The sequence below is a fragment of the Salmo trutta genome, chromosome 15 (assembly GCF_901001165.1).
Source record: "Salmo trutta chromosome 15, fSalTru1.1, whole genome shotgun sequence".
NCBI lineage: Eukaryota > Metazoa > Chordata > Actinopteri > Salmoniformes > Salmonidae > Salmo > Salmo trutta.
The window spans coordinates 7,599,341-7,619,967 of NC_042971.1; the positions used below are offsets into that span (position 1 = coordinate 7,599,341).

The 20,627-nt window shown below is 41.1% G+C and overlaps 1 protein-coding gene across 1 annotated transcript in view; it reads left to right on the plus strand.

Annotated features, from left to right (window-relative positions):
- The window catches only part of LOC115149615 (zinc finger protein 850-like), a gene marked incomplete at its 5' end in the record, with an annotated part of 48,566 nt that extends 28,615 nt beyond the window's left edge, over positions 1-19,951 (plus strand). Inside the window, one exon of the mRNA XM_029692567.1 lies at positions 19,282-19,951. Coding sequence (XP_029548427.1) covers positions 19,282-19,916 — 635 coding nt within the window. The remainder of the gene's footprint in view (positions 1-19,281) is intronic.
- Positions 19,952-20,627: the final 676 nt, after the last annotated feature.

The window sequence follows — 20,627 nt, forward strand, 5'->3', positions numbered from 1 at the left end:
CAAACACACCCTCATATATGAGACTCTCAATCAAAGGCAGATAGACAACACCTGCCTTCAACTGAGAGCCCCAATCAACCAAACATAGAAAAACACACACTAGATTCCACATAGAACTACCTAGACATAAACCAAAACCCGGACATACTAAATCAAACACCCTTTACACAAACACACCACCCCGAACCACATAAAACAAATACCCTCTGTCACGCCCTGACCAAACTACAAAACAATTAACCTTATATACTGGCCAGGACGTGACAGCTTGTTTAAAAAAATACAAGTGATATGATTATTGTGGCAGATGTTTGTGTATATAGCACATTTTATGTTTAGATTTGGACATGTTAAAACTGTGTTTTGACATTGGGGATATCCCACCTAGCACAATGTCGTTGAAAATAAGACTTTGCCCGACATTCAATATAAGTTTGGTTTTAGTTGAAAGTTGAAAAGAAACAATTTAATTTCAACGTACTTACCTCAACACATAGTCGCAGTAAAATAAATTGGTCTATAATCAATTTTATGAACAATCCTACATCACTCCAGTATTTATTGACAACATTCAAATGCTAATTGTCTTTATTCCACTACTGAAGAAGCATGACTCAAATCACCTCATATTTCAAACATTCAGCCTGACAAAAGATACATGTTTTATTATTCCATGCCTCACCATTAAGTTAATTATTGCCAATACATATTAACCAAGGGGTGTACATTTGGTTTTTATATTTCATGTTTAATATTCATGTAAGATTTAGTAATCATAATTATTTATGCAACCAACTGACAATTTTTGGGTACAATTATATTGACATTGTTGCCCTGCTTTTAGAATATCAGGAATCATTCTCAGATGTGCCAACCCAAATGTACTAGAGCATGACATTGGGGACTGGGCCCCGATCCAACAACATGCCTTTCTAGTGAACCCTGAAAAGAGAGAGAAGCTCTGCAGTGAGGTGGAAAGCTACTACGGATATTGCAGGGGTTTCCTCTTGAAATCAGACATGTCTGTGGTAAGGACAACTTGGTTTCTTGGTTTGTCTCAAGGGTGGGCAGTCAAAACGTTTTGTGTTTTGCGTTTAGCCAGTGCGTTGCCATGGATCACAATTTATTTTGACTGCACGTTTTTCCGTATTGGAGATGAGTTTTGTTTGGGCTCGTTCCAAGGGGACGAGAGTTCTAGAAGCTAGTGAGTTTTAGGAAGAGGAGAGTTCTAGAAGCTAGTTAGTTTTAGGAAGACGAGAGTTCTAGAAGCTAGTGGGTTTTAGGAAGACGAGAGTTCTAGAAGCTAGTGAGTTTTTGGAAGAGGAGAGTTCTAGAAGCTAGTGAGTTTTAGGAAGACGAGAGTTCTAGAAGCTAGTGGGTTTTAGGAAGACGAGAGTTCTAGAAGCTAGTGAGTTTTTGGAAGAGGAGAGTTCTAGAAGCTAGTTAGTTTTAGGAAGACGAGAGTTCTAGAAGCTAGTGAGTTTTAGGATTCTATAGAAAGAAAAAGGAGAAAAGATACTATTGTATATTATTATTTAGAAATACGTGTTTTTTGTTGTTTTTAAATGTTGACAGCCAGTAGACACCATGTTTATATTGTAGAAGGTGAAGCATTGTAGTTGATTATAATGTGAAATGGAAGTTGTTTTCTGTTGGTGGTGAGCAAACTTGTCCAACAAAAATATAGGATATATTTGTTGTCTTGAAGGGGAAGGTGTTACAGGCTTTGGTTTTTCCATTAATGTTTTGAGGTTGGACTTTAGCACGTCTAGCTCGTTAGCACGTGTCTAGCTCGTTAGCACGTCTAGCCCGTTAGCACGTCTAGCCCGTTAGCACGTCTAGCTCGTTAGCACGTCTAGCTCGTTAGCTCGTTAGCACGTCTAGCTCGTTAGCACGTCTAGCTCGTTAGCACGTCTAGCTCGTTAGCACGTCTAGCCCGTCTAGCTCGTTAGCACGTCTAGCTCGTTAGCCCGTCTAGCTCGTTAGCCCGTCTAGCCCGTTAGCACGTCTAGCTCGTTAGCCCGTCTAGCTCGTTAGCCCGTCTAGCTCGTTAGCACGTAGGACGCACTGATTGGTGTCACCTCGTTAGTCAGTATGTGTTACACCTGTGCTGGCTTGTCCATCTCGTTAGTGGGAAGGTGTTTCACCTGAGCTGGTCCAGGTTCTATTTAAGAGTGTCTGGCCCAGTGCTCCAGTTGTCTTGATACATGTGGAGAGTCAACACCTTTAGTTGCTCCACCTTTTTGGTTTGCTTCCTGTCTTTGAGTTTGGTGTGGATTTTTCTTTTGTTTGCCTCTTCTTGGGCAGATTTAGTGGGTCTCATGGTGGGTGTCTTTTATGTCCCAGTTGTTGTTACTAGTCAACTTTCAGTGGACACCCCTGTAGTGTGTTTCAGAGCCCCTCCTAAAAAACAAGCTTATATTTTGGGTTGGATATTTTAACATTTTAATCAACGGCATTTCCTTAGGGTGCTCATTAGTTTTTAAGTTATTATAGTTTTTTTTATCCTTTTATGTTTGTGTACTAAATATTTCTGTTTATTTTCTCCTGTGAAGCCATTGTGTTGCATCCATGTCTGAAATGTGCTGTATAAATAAAGTTTGATTTGATTTGAACAAATTAACCCAATGACTGACCAATCAACAGACTCCTCTTAGTATGAAAAACAGTATCAATCCCACTTTTCCAGCCTGGTAAACACCACCCCCCGGCTCTACCAGGGGCTTGAGGTGGTCTCCCACAGCTCTGCTTATGTCATGTTCTGTGGCCTTGCTGTTCCATTTCTTGACTGTCCCTGCAACACAGAAACACATTTACTCATATTATATAAAACACTCAAAGTAATGGATATGCAGCATCTATGGCCTCAGTTACACCTGGCACCTAAATGTGACTTCTGTCATCTGATCATTCCAAGCTGCCAGGATGGGCATTGTGTTCAGAATTTGAGTAAGGCCACCGAATATGCATCAGCAATGTAAAGAGATGGGGTGAATGAGTGTGGAAAAGTACATTTGACACAAATGACCTTCATAATAACAAAGAACAAATGTGTGTGCCTGAGAGGAAATTAACTTTCATACAGCCAAGAGGGGTGAGAAATTACACCAATTGTGAGTGAGCCTCTAGGCCATATATTATCACAGGATAAGTACGAGATCTAAGAGAGGACATACAACGGTCCATTTACTGCCATAATCCTCCCCACAATAAAGAAAAGGTGGGAGTGACTTGCTCACAGACATTATGGAGACAAGTCATTGGTTCCCCATTAATCACGCATCCCTTCACATGGTTTAAGAATAGGTAAAGACACATTCCCATGACGACAAGTCTGACCTCTCCCCTCTCTGGGCCCCAAGTGTCTGAGCCCCAGCTAAGGTAGACATGCAACTGAAAAGACACCAGAGTCCAATGGACACTTTCTAATGACAAGTACCTCAAATAAGCATATTATACAAATAAAACATCTTAATTATCTATGTTACCCAACTAATTCTGATTCGTCCACGACAGAACCCCTCCTGCATCTGAACTGGCTACATAGAGGGCACAGCATGATCAGAGGTGAGAGGTCACTTGGTCAGCTCAACAGGAAGTATTATTAAAGAGATGCTTTACATCTAAAAACACAAGGCTTAAACATGCTCTCTCTCTCCATCTGTCTCTCGTCTGCAGATGTAGTAGAGTTAAAAAGGTTATTCCAGCAAACTTCAAATTATTAGAATAGTACACAACGCAGAACAGAACAATCAGGTTGAGGGTCAGTGGCCAAAGCCCGCGAACAGGAATATTCCAAGTTCAGACAGAAGGGGGGAGTCAGATCGCCAGGAACTTTACTTTTGGTTTCTAATTTTAATTGTTACGCTACTGGTGATGCCTGTTGATGTTAGGTAGGCAGCTACAGTAGCTGAATGATGTTAACATCTTCAGGTTTTGTTTCATTAAATGTATTTTATTTTATCTGGGTGCTTACGTCACCTACTAACACCCTGGTACTACCCTTAGCTCCCGCTCTCCTCAGTCTGAGAAAAACACTGAGAGAGAAAGGTACGGGTTGCAGATTACTCCTTTGTAGAAGTCCGTAACGTGAAATAAATAAAACGTCCCAAGGTTAATGCTGTAGATATTGTTATAAGGGGATGTGAGACTATCGAAACACGTAACTTCCAGAGTTTTATTGTTGTTATTAATATAGTTACAGAGTGCTAAAAGTGTTGCTAGCTAGCATGACTTTCTGTGATGCAGAAGGCTAGCTCAGCTGCCGACTAGTGATTGTGGTGCATTATGGGGGATGTAGTTTTTGCCCTCTAAGGCGATTTTACGTTGTAACTTGTTTGTGTTGCAGTGGTTTTGTACATGAGTTGTTGTATTTTGCTACTATCAACACTGAAAGCACCTAGCAATGTATTGGGGATGTGAGACAGGATATGTGTTTTACCTTTCTTCATGCTCCTGTGTAGAACAACTTGTCAGGCGTTGCATTGGAGACTGATGTGTTCCTGTCCTGTCTTTTCATAATACTATTGCAGGTATGGTTCTATTGTCTAAGAATTAAGATTATACATTCTTTGTATTAAGGACTGGTTATTATTTTATACTATACATTATGGCTTTATGTATGAGTGTGATTGTGAGAGTCTGAGAAAACACTGAGAGAGAAAGAACAACTTGTCAGGCGTTGTATTGGAGACTGATGTGTTCCTGTCCTGTCTTTTCATAATACTATTGCAGCAGATCAACATAAAAGCTTTAAAGACAGCCGTGGTGTCGCTCTTCAATTCTGGGTTCTCCTGTGGTGCATAGATGTATATAATGAACAGACTAGGTCTATACTGCTCCTATATGGTGTAACAACACATCATGTAGATGCATATAATGAACAGACTAGGTATATACTGCTCCTACATGGTGTAACAATACATCATGTAGATGTATATAATGAACAGACTAGGTCTATACTGCTCCTATATGGTGTAACAATACATCATGTAGATGCATATAATGAACAGACTAGGTCTATACTGCTCCTACATGGTGTGACAATACATCATGTAGATGTATATAATTGTCACGTCCTGACCAGCAGATGGAGCTAGTGTTTTAGTTTTGGGGTCAGGACGTGGCATGTTTGTGTTGGTTAAATGTTGGGTGGATGATTTGGACTTCCAATTGAAGGCAGGTGTGTATAGTTGCCTTTGATTGGAAGTCCTATATAGGTGTGTGTGTTTTTCTTTGGGGTTGTGGGTGGTTGTTTTTGCACTGCGTTTCTAGCCTGCAGAACTGTAGCTGTTGTCACTTTGTTTGTATTGTTAAGTGGATGATTTACTCCTTTATTTTAATTAAAGATGAGTATTCACATACCTGCTGCGCCTTGGTCTTCTCTCCATGACAACTTGCGTTACAATAATGAACAGACTAGGTCTATACTGCTGCTACATGGTGTAACAATACATCATGTAGATGTATATAATGAACAGACTAGGTCTATACTGCTCCTACATGGTGTAACAATACATCATGTAGATGTATATAATGAACAGACTAGGTCTATACTGCTCCTACATGGTGTAACAATACATCATGTAGATGTATATAATGAACAGACTAGGTCTATACTGCTCCTACATGGTGTTACAATACATCATGTAGATGTATATAATGAACAGACTAGGTCTATACTGCTCCTACATGGTGTAACAATACATCATGTAGATGTATATAATGAACAGACTAGGTCTATACTGCTCCTACATGGTGTTACAATACATCATGTAGATGTATATAATGAACAGACTAGGTCTATACTGCTCCTACATGGTGTAACAATACATCATGTAGATGTATATAATGAACAGACTAGGTCTATACTGCTCCTACATGATGTAACAATACATCATGTAGATGTATATAATGAACAGACTAGGTCTATACTGCTCCTACATGGTGTAACAATACATCATGTAGATGTATATAATGAACAGACTAGGTCTATACTGCTCCTACATGGTGTAACAATACATCATGTAGATGTATATAATGAACAGACTAGGTCTATACTGATCCTACATGGTGTAACAATACATCATGTAGATGTATATAATGACCAGACTACGTCTATACTGCTCCTAAATGGTGTAAGAATACATCATGTAGATGTACACAGTTCAACAGTTTGGGGTCACTTAGAAATGTCCTTGTTTTTGAAAGAAAAGCTTTTTTTTGTAAACAGTGTGCCAGCCTTCTTGTTCTTTGACAAAGCTTTTGTAAACAGTGTTTTTGAATGCAGCAATTCAACCATGAAGGCCTGATTCACGCAGTCTCCTCTGAACAGTTGATGTTGACATGTGTATGTTACTTGAACTCTGTGAAGCATTTATTTGGGCTGCAATCTGAGGTGCGGTTAACTCTAATGAACGTATCTTCTGCAGCAGAGGTAACTCTGGGTCTTCATTTCCTGTGGCAATCCTCATGAGAGCCACCCATACCTTGTCACAACACAACTGATTGGCTCAAATGCATTAAGAAGGAAAGAAATTCCACAAATCAACATTTAACAAGGCACACCTGTTAATTGAAATTAATTCCAGGTGACTACCTCATGAAGCTGGTTGAGAGAATGCCAAGAGTGTGCAAAGCTGTCATCAAGGCAAAGGGTGACTACTTTGAAGAATATTTCAGTTGTTGTTTTTTTTTTTTTACATTTGAAACATTTATAAAAATCTGTTTTCACTTTTCCATTATGGGGTATTGTGATGTCATTATGGGGTATTGTGTGATTGATGAGGATTTTTTATTTTTTTTAATACATTTTAGAATAAGGCTGTAACGTATCAAAATGTGGAAAAAGTGAAGGGGTCTGAATACTTTCCGAATGCACGGTATATATAGTGGCAGTACTCAGTGACATCACTTCCTGAAACAGGAGGTACAAATATATAACATAGGTTCACAATATCAACATTCAATGTATCAAAATATATGACCAAGCTGGAAGTGTAAACGCCAGCCCAGCCACAATCCTAGAGGTTCACTGATGATCAACCTCCTCCTTCACATCTGACTCCTGATGATCAACCTCCTCCTTCACATCTGACTCCTGATGATCAACCTCCTCCTTCACATCTGACTCCTGATGATCAACCTCCTCCTTCACATCTGACTCCTGATGATCGACCTCCTCCTTCACATCTGACTCCTGATGATCAACCTCCTCCTTCACATCTGACTCCTGATGATCAACCTCCTCCTTCACATCTGACTCCTGATGATCAACCTCATCCTTCACATCTGACTCCTGATGATCGACCTCCTCCTTCACATCTGACTCCTGATGATCAACCTCCTCCTTCACATCTGACTCCTGATGATCAACCTCCTCCTTCACACCTGACTCCTGATGATCAACCTCCTCCTTCACATCTGACTGCTGATGATCAACCTCCTCCTTCACATCTGACTCCTGATGATCAACCTCCTCCTTCACATCTGTCTCCTGATGATCAACCTCCTCCTTCACATCTGACTCCTGATGATCAACCTGTTCCTTCACATCTGACTCCTGATGATCAACCTCCTCCTTCACATCTGACTCCTGATGATCAACCTCCTCCTTCACATCTGACTCCTGATGATCAACCTCCTCCTTCACATCTGACTCCTGACGATCAACATCCTCCTTCACATCTGACTCCTGATGATCAACCTCCTCCTTCACATCTGACTGCTGATGATCAACCTCCTCCTTCACATTTGACTCCTGATGGTCAACCTCCTCCTTCACATCTGACTCCTGATGATCAACCTCCTCCTTCACATCTGACTCCTGATGATCAACCACCTCTTTAACATCAGACTCCTGACGATCAACCACCTCTTTAACATCAGACTCCTGATGATCAACCACCTCTTTAACATCAGACTCCTGATGATCAACCTCCTCCTTCACATCTGACTCCTGATGATCAACCACCTCTTTAACATCAGACTCCTGATGGTCAACCTCCTCCTTCACATCTGACTCCTGATGATCAACCTCCTCCTTCACATCTGACTCCTGATGATCAACCACCTCTTTAACATCAGACTCCTGATGATCAACCACCTCTTTAACATCTGACCAGCTAGATATCTATTTATCACTGTAAAAAACAAACTCCAAATGTAGAACAGCCATGGAGGAGGGTGAAAGGATAGCACTGTCAGTGAGAGAGGAGGCTATTCTGGATAGGGCAGGTACTTTTGTGTAGTTCCTGTCCCTAGAAGTGAGGATGGAGATAATAGTAACATAATATTCAGTGTGGTGTAATTTGACTATAATGAAGTCTGTTTCTTGTGAGGTTTTCTGTCCTCAGATAAAGAGCTCTATGAAAGCCAGTCTACATATGAAGAGGTCCCAATGAAGAGCAGTGGTTCTCAGTCCTGGGGACTCAAAGAGGCACATTGTTGTTTTTGCCGTCACACTGCACAGCTGATTCAAATGATCAACTCATCAAGCTTCAAGTGGTATTTATGTATTCATTTGTGATGCCATGCTTGATATGATCCTGTTATTGTCACATGCTACACATGTACATATGTGTGCCCATGCATCTATCAATCCAATGTTATCATGATTTGTTATCAGGGATATTATACTTTAGTAATCCACAATGACCTGGTGATGTAACAGTCTAATAATTACATTGTCTTTCATATTCCTACAGAGACCCTGTAACTGGAGATTCCTTCAAAACGATTGCCTACAGTTACCTTGTAGGACACTGCAAGGTTGGGTGACCAAGGACCAGGAGGGGATCTGCAGCTCGCCGCCGTGTGCCAGAGGAGGAGTCTGCTGCTCTGCAGGATGTTTCAAGGATGGGGTCCAACAACGCAGCAAGAGAGGCAATCCGTGTGCAGGAGATCTTCACCTCCTACTTCTTCAAAGAGGGTGCTGTTCCCTGGCAACACCATAGACTACACTATGCACAACCAAAGTTAAGAGCCTTTCACATTGCAATAAGAGTATTCTTCCATTTACTGAGCTATGTCAACTGGAGTTATTCAATTCACAGTTTCTCTCCCTTTGATTTCTACTTGTCAGGTGAGGGTGCTGTGTAGGTAAGGGTGTGATGTCTGTACAAAAACAAAACAGACTATTTTAAATCACCCATATTGAAAAAATGTAGAACAATTAGACACCCTATAACCCATGTATCAATCTGATTGATGGATTGTGTTGTGCAGTAAGCAGGTTCAGGTGTATAACTGTGGCTCCTTCCACCTTCAAAAAATAGGCAAGAGGGCCAACCATGGAGAATAGTAAGACACTTCATTATTTCTATAACTACACTATATTGTTTGTCCTCATGTGTCCATTCATGTTTTTCAACATAAAGTCTCTGCAGCCACTTAGTGTGGTGTGGACACCAGGTGAGGCCACACACAGATTCCTGTTGAACACTGTTGCTTTAACTACCTTATTTTCTCAATAATAGTCTCTCTCCTTCACTTCATCCCTCTCTCCTCTTCTCCCTAAATCCTCTAGGTTATATCAGCTGTGTCGGTGAACTCCTCCTGCATCTGAACTGGCTACATAGAGGGCACAGCATGATCAGAGGTGAGAGGTCACTTGGTCAGGTCAACAGGAAGTATTATTAAAGAGATGCTTTACATTGAAATACAGACAGAGATGCAGTAGTCCCAGAGTTAATGATCCCAGGTCAGTTTATATTATACAGGAAGTATTATTAAAGAGATGCTTTACCTTGAAATACAGATAGAGATGCAGTAGTCCCAGAGTTAATGATCCCAGGTCAGTTTATATTATACAGGAAGTATTATTAAAGAGATGCTTTACCTTGAAATAAAGATAGAGATGCAGTAGTCCCAGAGTTAATGATCCAAGGTCAGTTTTGCATTTCACTTCCTGTTTGATGACTAACAATGTCAGAATAAAAAATAAAAACACAAGGTTTAAACATGCTCTCTCTCTCCATCTGTCTCTCGTCTGCAGATATGTTTTGATGTGAGAGGATGCCAACCCCCAGTCCCATCATCGCCACCTCACCTGCTTTTAAGAACCTTTGGGCTGACGAGAGACACTATTATGTAATTGTGATGAACTGAGAGAATATTTATGTAGCACTGTGATTCATTAATCATGTGCTGCCTTCCCTGCTCCTATGTGCTTACCTCTTTCCCTTTCTGTCTTTTACACCTCTCTCACCTCCTCCTCTTTCTTCCTCTGTTTTTATAATGCACAACAGATGTGCATTGAAGTACAGATTAAACTTGTATTTATAACACTTGGATAATGAGCTTTTCAATAAAGCGTTTCACATTCTCTACTGGTTGAAATGAAGTGTAATGTGATGAAATACTCCACCTATCCTGTGTTTATCAGATCAATGCAGATGAAGGGCATTAGATGTTGAGATGAAGCAGTGTTAGAGTATTTACATGATGCATAGGAAGTGTAGTGTTCTGTTTTTTAACATTATATTTCTGTATATATGAATTAACTAGTTAAATCCTGTTTCTAGTCTATTAGCTACAATGTGTAACCATTGATGTCCCAGGACCAAGATTGGTAAACACTGTTGAAGTGTATAATTGTAATACATACATGCAGACAAAGCGTCATTCAAAGACTGGAATTTGATACTCCTTGTATTGGATATGACTGAAAAATAATCTCAGACATTCATACCTAAACTGCACCTTTATTTGCCAAGGTAGAGTACATGATCAGTGAATATATTAAATGTACAGGCTACAATGTGGGGATCTCATGCATGGTAATAACTACATGTATATACGACTTGCATCCTTGGCACAACATGATATTATATTCTACTCAATCCATAGGCTTCATTAATGTCATTCAGGCTGTTTTGAAGTTGATACAACTGGCTATGATAGCTGAGGTTCATAGGTTCTGAACTAATATGTATAGCAAACGTTTGGGTCCATACACAGATCGGCTAGATAGCTAGCTACACATCCATAGTCATACAGGTATTTTAATCATCCACAGCACAATATGCAAGAACATAGCTAGCTACGTTATTTCATCTATCTGCATGGCAAATATCAGCAAGGCAAGCTTACACAATTGTACATTCAATTTACAGTAAATTCTTCAGCTAGCTAGATTCTATACATCCACTGTTTCACAAAACGACAGCCTGGTTTGCTGGTTGTTTCAGGAGTCCCTAAAACAACCAGAATGACAATTTCATACTCATGTCACAACACCCATAAAGCTAGCCCAGCTAGCTGGCTAATGTTAGCTAGTCAGCTAGCTGGCTAATGTTAGCTAGTCAGCTAGCTGGCTAATGTTAGCTTTTCTGCTAGCTGGCTAATGTTAGCTAGTCTGCTAGCTGGCTAATGTTAGCTAGTCTGCTAGCTGGCTAATGTTACCTAGTCAGCTAGCTGGCTAATGTTAGCTAGCCAGCTATCTGGCTAATGTTAGCTAGTCAGCTAGCTGGCTAATGTTAGCTAGTCTGCCAGCTGGCTAATGTTAGCTAGCCAGCTATCTGGCTAATGTTAGCTAGTCAGCTAGCTGGCTAATGTTAGCTAGTCAGCTAGCTGGCTAATGTTAGCTAGTCAGCTGGTGGCTAAATCGCAATTTTCGTAAATGAACTTTACGATAAAAAAAGCATAATCGTTTGTCTCTACATTAACTAACATTCCTGTCAACTGTACATGTTTTTGCGTGATTCGTTATGATGTTATAATCCCTTACATTTGCTTCCATCCTAGTATTTCTGTCCGCCATCTTTGATCCAGTTCAGTTCTGTGTAGGGGTACCCCTCTCTCCTAGTGTTTCTGTCCTCCATCTTTGATCCAGATCAGTTCTGTGTAGGGGTACCCCTCTCTCCTAGTATTTCTGTCCTCCATCTTTGATCCAGTTCAGTTCTGTGTAGGGGTACCCCTCTCTCCTAGTATTTCTGTCCTCCATCTTTGATCCAGTTCAGTTCTGTGTAGGGGTACCCCTCTCTCCTAGTATTTCTGTCCGCCATCTTTGATCCAGATCAGTTCTGTGTAGGGGTACCCCTCTCTCCTAGTATTTCTGTCTGCCATCTTTGATCCAGTTCAGTTCTGTGTAGGGGTACCCCTCTCTCCTAGTGTTTCTGTCCGCCATCTTTGATCCAGTTCAGTTCTGTGTAGGGGTACCCCTCTCTCCTAGTATTTCTGTCCTCCATCTTTGATCCAGTTTAGTTCTGTGTAGGGGTACCCCTCTCTCCTAGTATTTCTGTCCTCCATCTTTGATCCAGTTCAGTTCTGTGTAGGGGTACCCCTCTCTCCTAGTATTTCTGTCCGCCATCTTTGATCCAGTTCAGTTCTGTGTAGAGGTACCCCTCTCTCCTAGTATTTCTGTCCACCATCTTTGCTGAAGAAAGTCTAACAGTCACTAGTGCAGCAGCAGCCTCCCCTGGTCCTAGTGCCGCCCGGTAAGAAGTTTAAGATGCGATGGAACGGTTGACGAAAAAAAGAAATCACAGAAAAAATATATTGACTGATATTGATTTATTTAGAGTGGTTAATGAATATTCTAGCAACGTCCCTGATTCCTACCCTTTAACTTTTTGTCTGAAAATTAAATAAACATTTTACTCAACTGCGTTACCCACTCCAGTCGGCAGATGGCGGTCTGGGAATTTAAGGTAATGCTGTTGGTGTGACGTATAATCTAGTGGACGGAACGCTTCTTTCAACAGCAACAACAGTTCGTCAGCCACCTCGGTAGCTTGCTAGACAAAATAGCCGAACCAATAAAGCTCTTTAGACGCTTTCGTGTATATTAGTAACTGTGTTTTAAACCCACTTCTGTCGTCTAGTTAGTTATCCGATTTAATTCCATATTTACGGTGTTGTTATTAGTCAGCTAGCATTAGCTTAGCTAGCTAACATCTCCGACCATGAGTTCACTAAACTACTCTCCTGCTGCTAAAGAAGAGGTCTGCTGGATGGAGAAAGAAGAGGCTGTTGAAATACAAAAACAAGTAGAGGGTGAGGCTGTTACAGTGAAAGAAGAAGAGAAAGACATTACAGTGAAAGAAGAGGAAGACGCGTTCAGAGTGAAAGAGGAGGAGGATGTTACAGTAAAAGAAGAGGAGGATCCAGTTTATGGAGTGAAAGAGGAAGAGGGGGAGATGACTGTCACATCGAAAAAGGAAGAGGAGGAAACTGGACATCTGGGCCCGGTTTCCCAAACGCATCTTAAGGAATCCAATGGTTCTAACGATGAACTTAGCCATAAGGTGGTTTTGGGAAACCATTCCCTGATTAACACTAGTAAGTACTGTCTTAAATACAGATGCACAAACTCTGCAGTTGTTGAACTGATGTTTGGTGTTAAAGCGGAAATCTGCAATTGCTCCATCCATATTGTGACTTTAAAATTATTTATTTATAGCCATTGATTCTTGAAGAATATAACACATGCCTCATGAGCTTAGTTCAACTGTTGTTCCCCATCAGAACCCCAAATAAGCTTTTTTTTTTTACTCCAATGTTTAGAAACAATGTAAATCAACACTGTATAGCCTCAATATGGTTAAAACTATAATGTTGATATTATGGATGGTCAGTCCTTGCATCCATAGGTCTGTCTGTCTGTAGTTACATGTCTGTAGTTACATCATCATCTTATTACCAAAACAGTGGTGGAATGACAGATTTGTTATTGTTTGAACTGCAGATTCCTGGGTTGTGTGTTTTTTTTTAAACAGCAACAAAATGGCTGCCCAGAGACTTGGTTTGGTAAACAGCTGAGGGATGGGGGAAGGACGAGTGTAACCACTCTCAAATTCATAGAGAAAGCTATTGTAGCAACCGTAACCCAACACCTAGAGACCTCGTCAAGAAGTTCAGACATCTTGGCCTGACAGTCGCTGGATCCAGGTTTGAGTTCATGTAACCGATGTGAAATGGCTAGTTAGTTAGCGGTGGTGGGCGCTAATAGCGTTTCAATCAGTGACGTCACTCGCTCTGAGACTTGAAGTAGGGTTTCCCCTTGCGTTGCAAGGGCCGCGGCTTTTGTGGCGCGATGGGTAACGATGCTTCGTGGGGTGTCAGTTGTTAATCTGTGCAAGGGTCCCTGGTTCGGGTTGGGGCGAAGAGAGGGACAGAACCTACACTGTTACATTCAGCTCAGGGCTACCCTCTGAATTCACCACACTATGAATACAAGGACTGGCCATCCATGATGTCATAATGATAGTTTAACCAGTTTCTAGGCTATATAGTATATTCTAGAATTCATCCATTATGTCATAATGACAGTTTAACCAGGTTTCTAGGCTATATACACTGCTCAAAAAATTAAGACTGTTAAACAGCCATCACTAACATTGAGTGGGTGCTGCCAACATACTGACTCAAATCTCTAGCCACTTTAATAATAAAAAATTGGATGTGATAAATGTATCACTAGTCACTTTAAACAATGTCACTTTATACACTGCTCAAAAAAATAAAGGGAACACTTAATCAACACAATGTAACTCCAAGTCAATCACACTTCTGTGAAATCAAACTGTCCACTAAGGAATCAACACTGATTGACAATAAATTTCACATGCTGTTGTGCAAATGGAATAGACAACAGGTGGAAATTATAGGCAATTAGCAAGACACCCCCAATAAAGGAGTGGTTCTGCAGGTGGTGACCACAGACCACTTCTCAGTTCCTATGCTTCCTGGCTGATGTTTTGGTCACTTTTGAATGCTGGTGGTGCTTTCACTCTAGTGGTAGCATGAGACGGAGTCTACAACCCACACAAGTGGCTCAGGTAGTGCAGCTCATCCAGGTTGGCACATCAATGCGAGCTGTGGCAAGAAGGTTTGCTGTGTCTGTCAGCGTAGTGTCCATAGCATGGAGGCGCTACCAGGAGACAGGCCAGTACACCAGGAGACGTGGAGGAGGCCGTAGGAGGGCAACAACCCAGCAGCAGGAACGCTACCTCCGCCTTTGTGCAAGGAGGAGCAGGAGGAGCACTGCCAGAGCCCTGCAAAAGGACCTCCAGCAGGCCACAAATGTGCATGTGTCTGCTCAAACGGTCAGAAACAGACTCCATGAGGGTGGTATGAGGGCCCGACGTCCACAGGTGGGGGTTGTGCTTACAGCCCAACACCGTGCAGGACGTTTGGCATTTGCCAGAGAACACCAAGATTGGCGAATTTGCCACTGGCGCCCTGTGCTCTTCACAGATGAAAGCAGGTTCACACTGAGCACGTGACAGAGTCTGGAGACGCCGTGGAGAACGTTCGGCTGCCTGCAACATCCTCCAGCATGACCGGTTTGGCGGTGGGTCAGTCATGGTGTGGGGTGGCATTTCTTTGGGGGGCCGCACAGCCCTCAATGTGCTCGCCAGAGGTAGCCTGACTGCCATTAGGTACTGAAATGAGATCCTCAGACCCCTTGTGAGACCATATGCTGGTGCGGTTGGCCCTGGGTTCCTCCTAATGCAAGACAATGCTAGACCTCATGTGGCTGGAGTGTGTCAGCAGTTGCTGCAAGAGGAAGGCATTGATGCTATGGCCTGGCCCGCCCGTTCCCTAGACCTGAATCCAATTGATGATTGACATGATGAATCCAATTGACATGATGATGTCTTGCTCCATCCACCAACGCCACGTTGCACCACAGACTGTCCAGGAGTTGGCGGATGCTTTAGTCCAGGTCTGGGAGGAGATCCCTCAGGAGACCATCCGCCACCTTATCAGGAGCATGCCCAGACGTTGTAGGGAGGTCATACAGGCACGTGGAGGCCACACACACTACTGAGCCTCATTTTGACTTGTTTTAAGGACATTACATCAAAGTTGGATCAGCCTGTAGTGTGGTTTTCCACATTAATTTTGAGTGTGACTCCAAATCCAGACCTCCATGGGTTGATCAATTGGATTTCCATTGATTATTTTTGTGTGATTTTGTTGTCAGCACATTCAACTATGTAAAGAAAAAAGTATTTAATAAGATTATTTCTTTCATTCAGATCTAGGATGTGTTGTTTAAGTGTTCCCTTTTTTTTGTTGAGCAGTATAGTATATTCTAGAATTCATCCATGATGTCATAATGATAGTTAAACCAGGTTTCTAGAGTGTATATTGTACATTTCATCCATGATGTCATAATGATAGTTTAACCAGGTTTCTAGGCTTTATAGTATATTCTAGAATTCATCCATGATGTCATAATGATAGTTTAACCAGGTTTCTAGGCTATATAGTCGACACCCCGTTTGGCGAAGTTGGCTGTCTTTGTTTGGAAGAAATAGTATTCACACAGTTCGCAACGAGCCAGGTGGCCCAAACTGCTGCATATACTCCAACTCTTTTCTCTGTATACATCAATGATGTCGCTCTTGCTGCTGGTGAATCTCTGATCCACCTCTACGCAGACGACACCATTCTGTATACTTCTGGCCCTTCTTTGGACACTGTGTTAACAACCCTCCAGACGAGCTTCAATGCCATACAACTCTCCTTCCGTGGTCTCCAACTGCTCCTAAACACAAGTAAAACTAAATGCATGCTCTTCAACCGATCGCTGCCTGCACCTGCCCGCATCACTTCTCTGGACGGTTCTGACTTAGAATTTGTGGACAACTACAAATACCTAGGTGTCTGGTTAGACTGTAAACTCTCCTTCCAGACTCACATCAATCATCTCCAATCCAAAGTTAAATCTAGAATTGGCTTCCTATTTCGCAACAAAGCATCCTTCACTCATGCTGCCAAACATACCCTCGTAAAACTGACCATCCTACCAATCCTCGACTTCGGTGATGTCATTTACAAAATAGCCTCCAATACCCTACTCAACAAGCTGGATGCAGTCTATCACAGTGCCATCTGTTTTGTCACCAAAGCCCCATATAATACCCACCACTGCGACCTGTACGCTCTCGTTGGCTGGCCTTCGCTTCATAATCGTTGCCAAACACATTGGCTCCAGGTCATCTACAAGACCCTGCTAGGTAAAGTCCCCCCTTATCTCAGCTCGCTGGTCACCATAGCAGCACCCACCTGTAGCACGCGCTCCAGCAGGTATATCTCTCTGGTCACCCCTAAAGCCAACTCCTCCTTTGGTCGTCTCTCCTTCCAGTTTTCTGCTGCCAATGACTGGAACGAACTACAAAAATCTCTGAAACTGGAAACACTTATCTCCCTCACTAGCTTTAAGCACCAGCTATCAGAGCAGCTCCCAGATCACTGCACCTGTACATAGCCCATCTATAATTTAGCCCAAACTACTACCTCTTCCCCTACTGTATTTATTTATTTAATTTATTATTTTGCTCCTTTGCACCATATTATTTATATTTTAACTTTGAACTTTCTTCAAATTACAAATCTACCATTCCAGTGTTTTACTTGATATACTTTATTTACTTTGCCACCATGGCCTTTTTTGCCTTTACCTTATCTCACATCATTTGCTCACATTGTATTTAGTCTTATTTTTTTTCTACTGTATCATTGATTGTATGTTGTTTTACTCCATGTGTAACTCTGTGTTTTTGTATGTTGTCGAACTGCTTTGCTTTATCTTGGCCAGGTCGCAATTGTAAATGAGAACTTGTTCTCAACTTGCCTACCTGGTTAAATAAAGGACTTGTTCTCAACTAGCCTACCTGGTTAAATAAAGGTGAAATAAAATAAATAAAAAATATACCCTGACTCTGTTGCAGAGGTGACATACTTTCCCTAGTTAAAAGAAATTCAATATTAACTAAATATGCAGGTTTAAAAAAGATATACTTGTGTATTGATTTTTAGAAAGACATTGGTATGTCTTTATGGTTAGGTACACGTTGTAGCAACGACAGTCCTTTTTCGCGAATGCGCACCACATCGATTATATGCAACGCAGGGCAGGCTAGATAAACTAGTAATATCATCAACCATGTGTAGTTAACTAGTGATTATGATTGATTGATTGTTTTATATAAGATAAGTTTAATGCTAGCTAGCAACTTACCTTTGCTTCTTACTGCATTCGCGTAACAGGCAGGCTCCTCTTGGAGTGCAATGTAAAGCAGGTGGTTAGAGCGTTGGACTAGTTAACCGTAAGGTTGCAAGATTGAATCCCCAAGCTGACAAGGTAAAAATCTGTCGTTCTGCCCCTGAACAAGGCAGTTAACCCACCGTTCCTAGGCCGTCATTAAAAATAAGAATGTGTTCTTAACTGACTTGCCTGGTTAAAAAATATGTATTAAATTTTTTATTTTTTTTTAATCGGTGGCCAAAAATACCTATTACCGATTGTTATGAAAACCATCCATAACTAGTGTTTTCCTCATTACCAGATATACTACATCCATAACTAGTGGTTTCCTCATTACCAGATATACTACATCCATAACTAGTGGTTTCCTCATGACCAGATATACTACATCCATAACTAGTGGTTTCCTCATTACCAGATATACTACATCCATAACTAGCGGTTTCCTCATTACCAGATATACTACATCCATAACTAGCGGTTTCCTCATTAGCAGGAAGGAGTTTCTGCAACCAAATTGTGTGTGCTTTGCCCTCGTGCTGCAATTTTAGCAAACACAGAAAGGGGCCTATATTGGAGACCAAAAGTCGTCTGGCACAGTGCTTGGAGTTTCAACAACATGAATAACTTATTTCTAGTCTACAATCTTAGATGTTTCTACTAATGTGAAAACAAGACAAAATATGGCTTTTCTTGCTCATTTTAAGTCAAATAATTTTAACATTCATTACAGACGACAATTGTTGTACAACATCATGCCTACGCTGTTGGCATCACCTTTTACAGTGGATTTCCGCTGTTGTGGGCCTATAACCATCTGTCTGACTTTGTTGTTCACACAGGAGAGAGACGGGACTACCATGGGTCCTCTGGGGAACCTCAACAACCTCATGATGCTGAAGAGGCAGAGAAGAGTCTCTCCAGATCAGAACACCTCAAGAAAAACCTGCAGAGATCCACAGGGAAGAGAACTCACTGCTGCTCTGACTGTGGGAAGAGATTCACCTCCTCAGCAGGCATTACAATTCATCAGACAATCCACACAGGAGAGAAATCGTATAGCTGTGATGAATATGGGAAGAGTTTTACTTATTCATCCAGCTTGATAACACACCGGAGAACATACACAGGAGAGAAACATTGTACCTGTGATCAATGTGGGAAGAGTTTTGGTAGTTCTAGCTGTCTGAAGAGACACCAGAGAACACACACAGGAGAGAAACTTTATATCTGTACTCAATGTGGGACGAGTTTTGATACATCCAGCCATCTTATTGTACACCAGAGAATACACACAGGAGAGAAACCTTTTAGCTGTGATCAGTGTGGGAAGAGTTTTGTTCAATCTAGCCATCTGAAGATACACCAGAAAACACACACAGGAGAGAAGCCTTTTAGCTGTGATCAATGTGGGAAGAGTTTTGTTCAGTCTAGTGATCTGACAGTACACCAAAGAACACACACAGGAGAGAAATCTTATAGCTGTGATCAATGTGGGAAGAGTTTTGTTACATCTAGCAGTCTGACTATACACCAGAGAACACACACAGGAGAGAAACCTTATAGCTGTAATCAATGTGGGAAAAGTTTTACTCAGCAAAGCAACCTGATATCACACCAGAGAACACACACAGGAGAGAAACCTTTTAGCTGTGATCAGTGTGGGAAGAGTTTTGTTCAATCTAGCCATCTGAAGAGACACCAGAGAACACACACAGGAGAGAAACCTTTTAGCTGTACTCAATGTGGGAAGTGTTTTGTTCAATCTAGTGATCTGACAGTACACCAGAGAACACACACAGGAGAGAAACCTTATAGCTGTAATCAATGTGGGAAGAGTTTTGTTCATTCTGGAAATCTGACGTTGCACCAGAGATCACACACAGGAGAGAAATCTGATAGCTGTGACCATTGATAATCTGATAAAAGATCTCTGATCAAATATCAGAAAATGTATACATGAAGGAGTTGTTTCATGATATCAATGAATTAATGTCACAATGTAGAATGTTTTAACATTGTAGTAGGAGTATTTTAATGATGTCACAATGTAGAACCCTAAACGTTTGTCCCCTGTTCTATTGATTTCAACATGATATGGATATTAGCCTCAGGGGGAAAATCCAGGCTCTGAATTGAGAGAGTACTATTTATGAGATTTAACAAAAATAGAGTTGGGTTAGGTTAGGTTTTCAATATATCCCAATCTGTTTCTACATATTGGTTATTGATTTGGACTCGTTAAAACTGTGTTTTTACATTGCACTATTCCCATTTAGCAAAATGTAATTTAAAAGATGTTGAAAATAAGACTATGTCCGACTTCCAATATGTGTTAGGTTGTAGTTGAAAGTGAAAGTTGAAGATGTATTTTCTGGTCGTTTTGTCAATGACTTGAAAACAACTTCATTTCAACGTACTTGCTGCCTATACACATGGACACAGTATAATAAATTGGTCTATAATCAATTTTATTAACAATCATACATCACTCCAGTATTTCTTTACAACATTCAAATGCTAATTGTCTTTATTCTACTACTGAAGAAGCATGACTCAAATCACCTCATATTTCAAACATTCAGCCTGACAAAAGATACATGTTTTATTATTCCATGCCTCACTA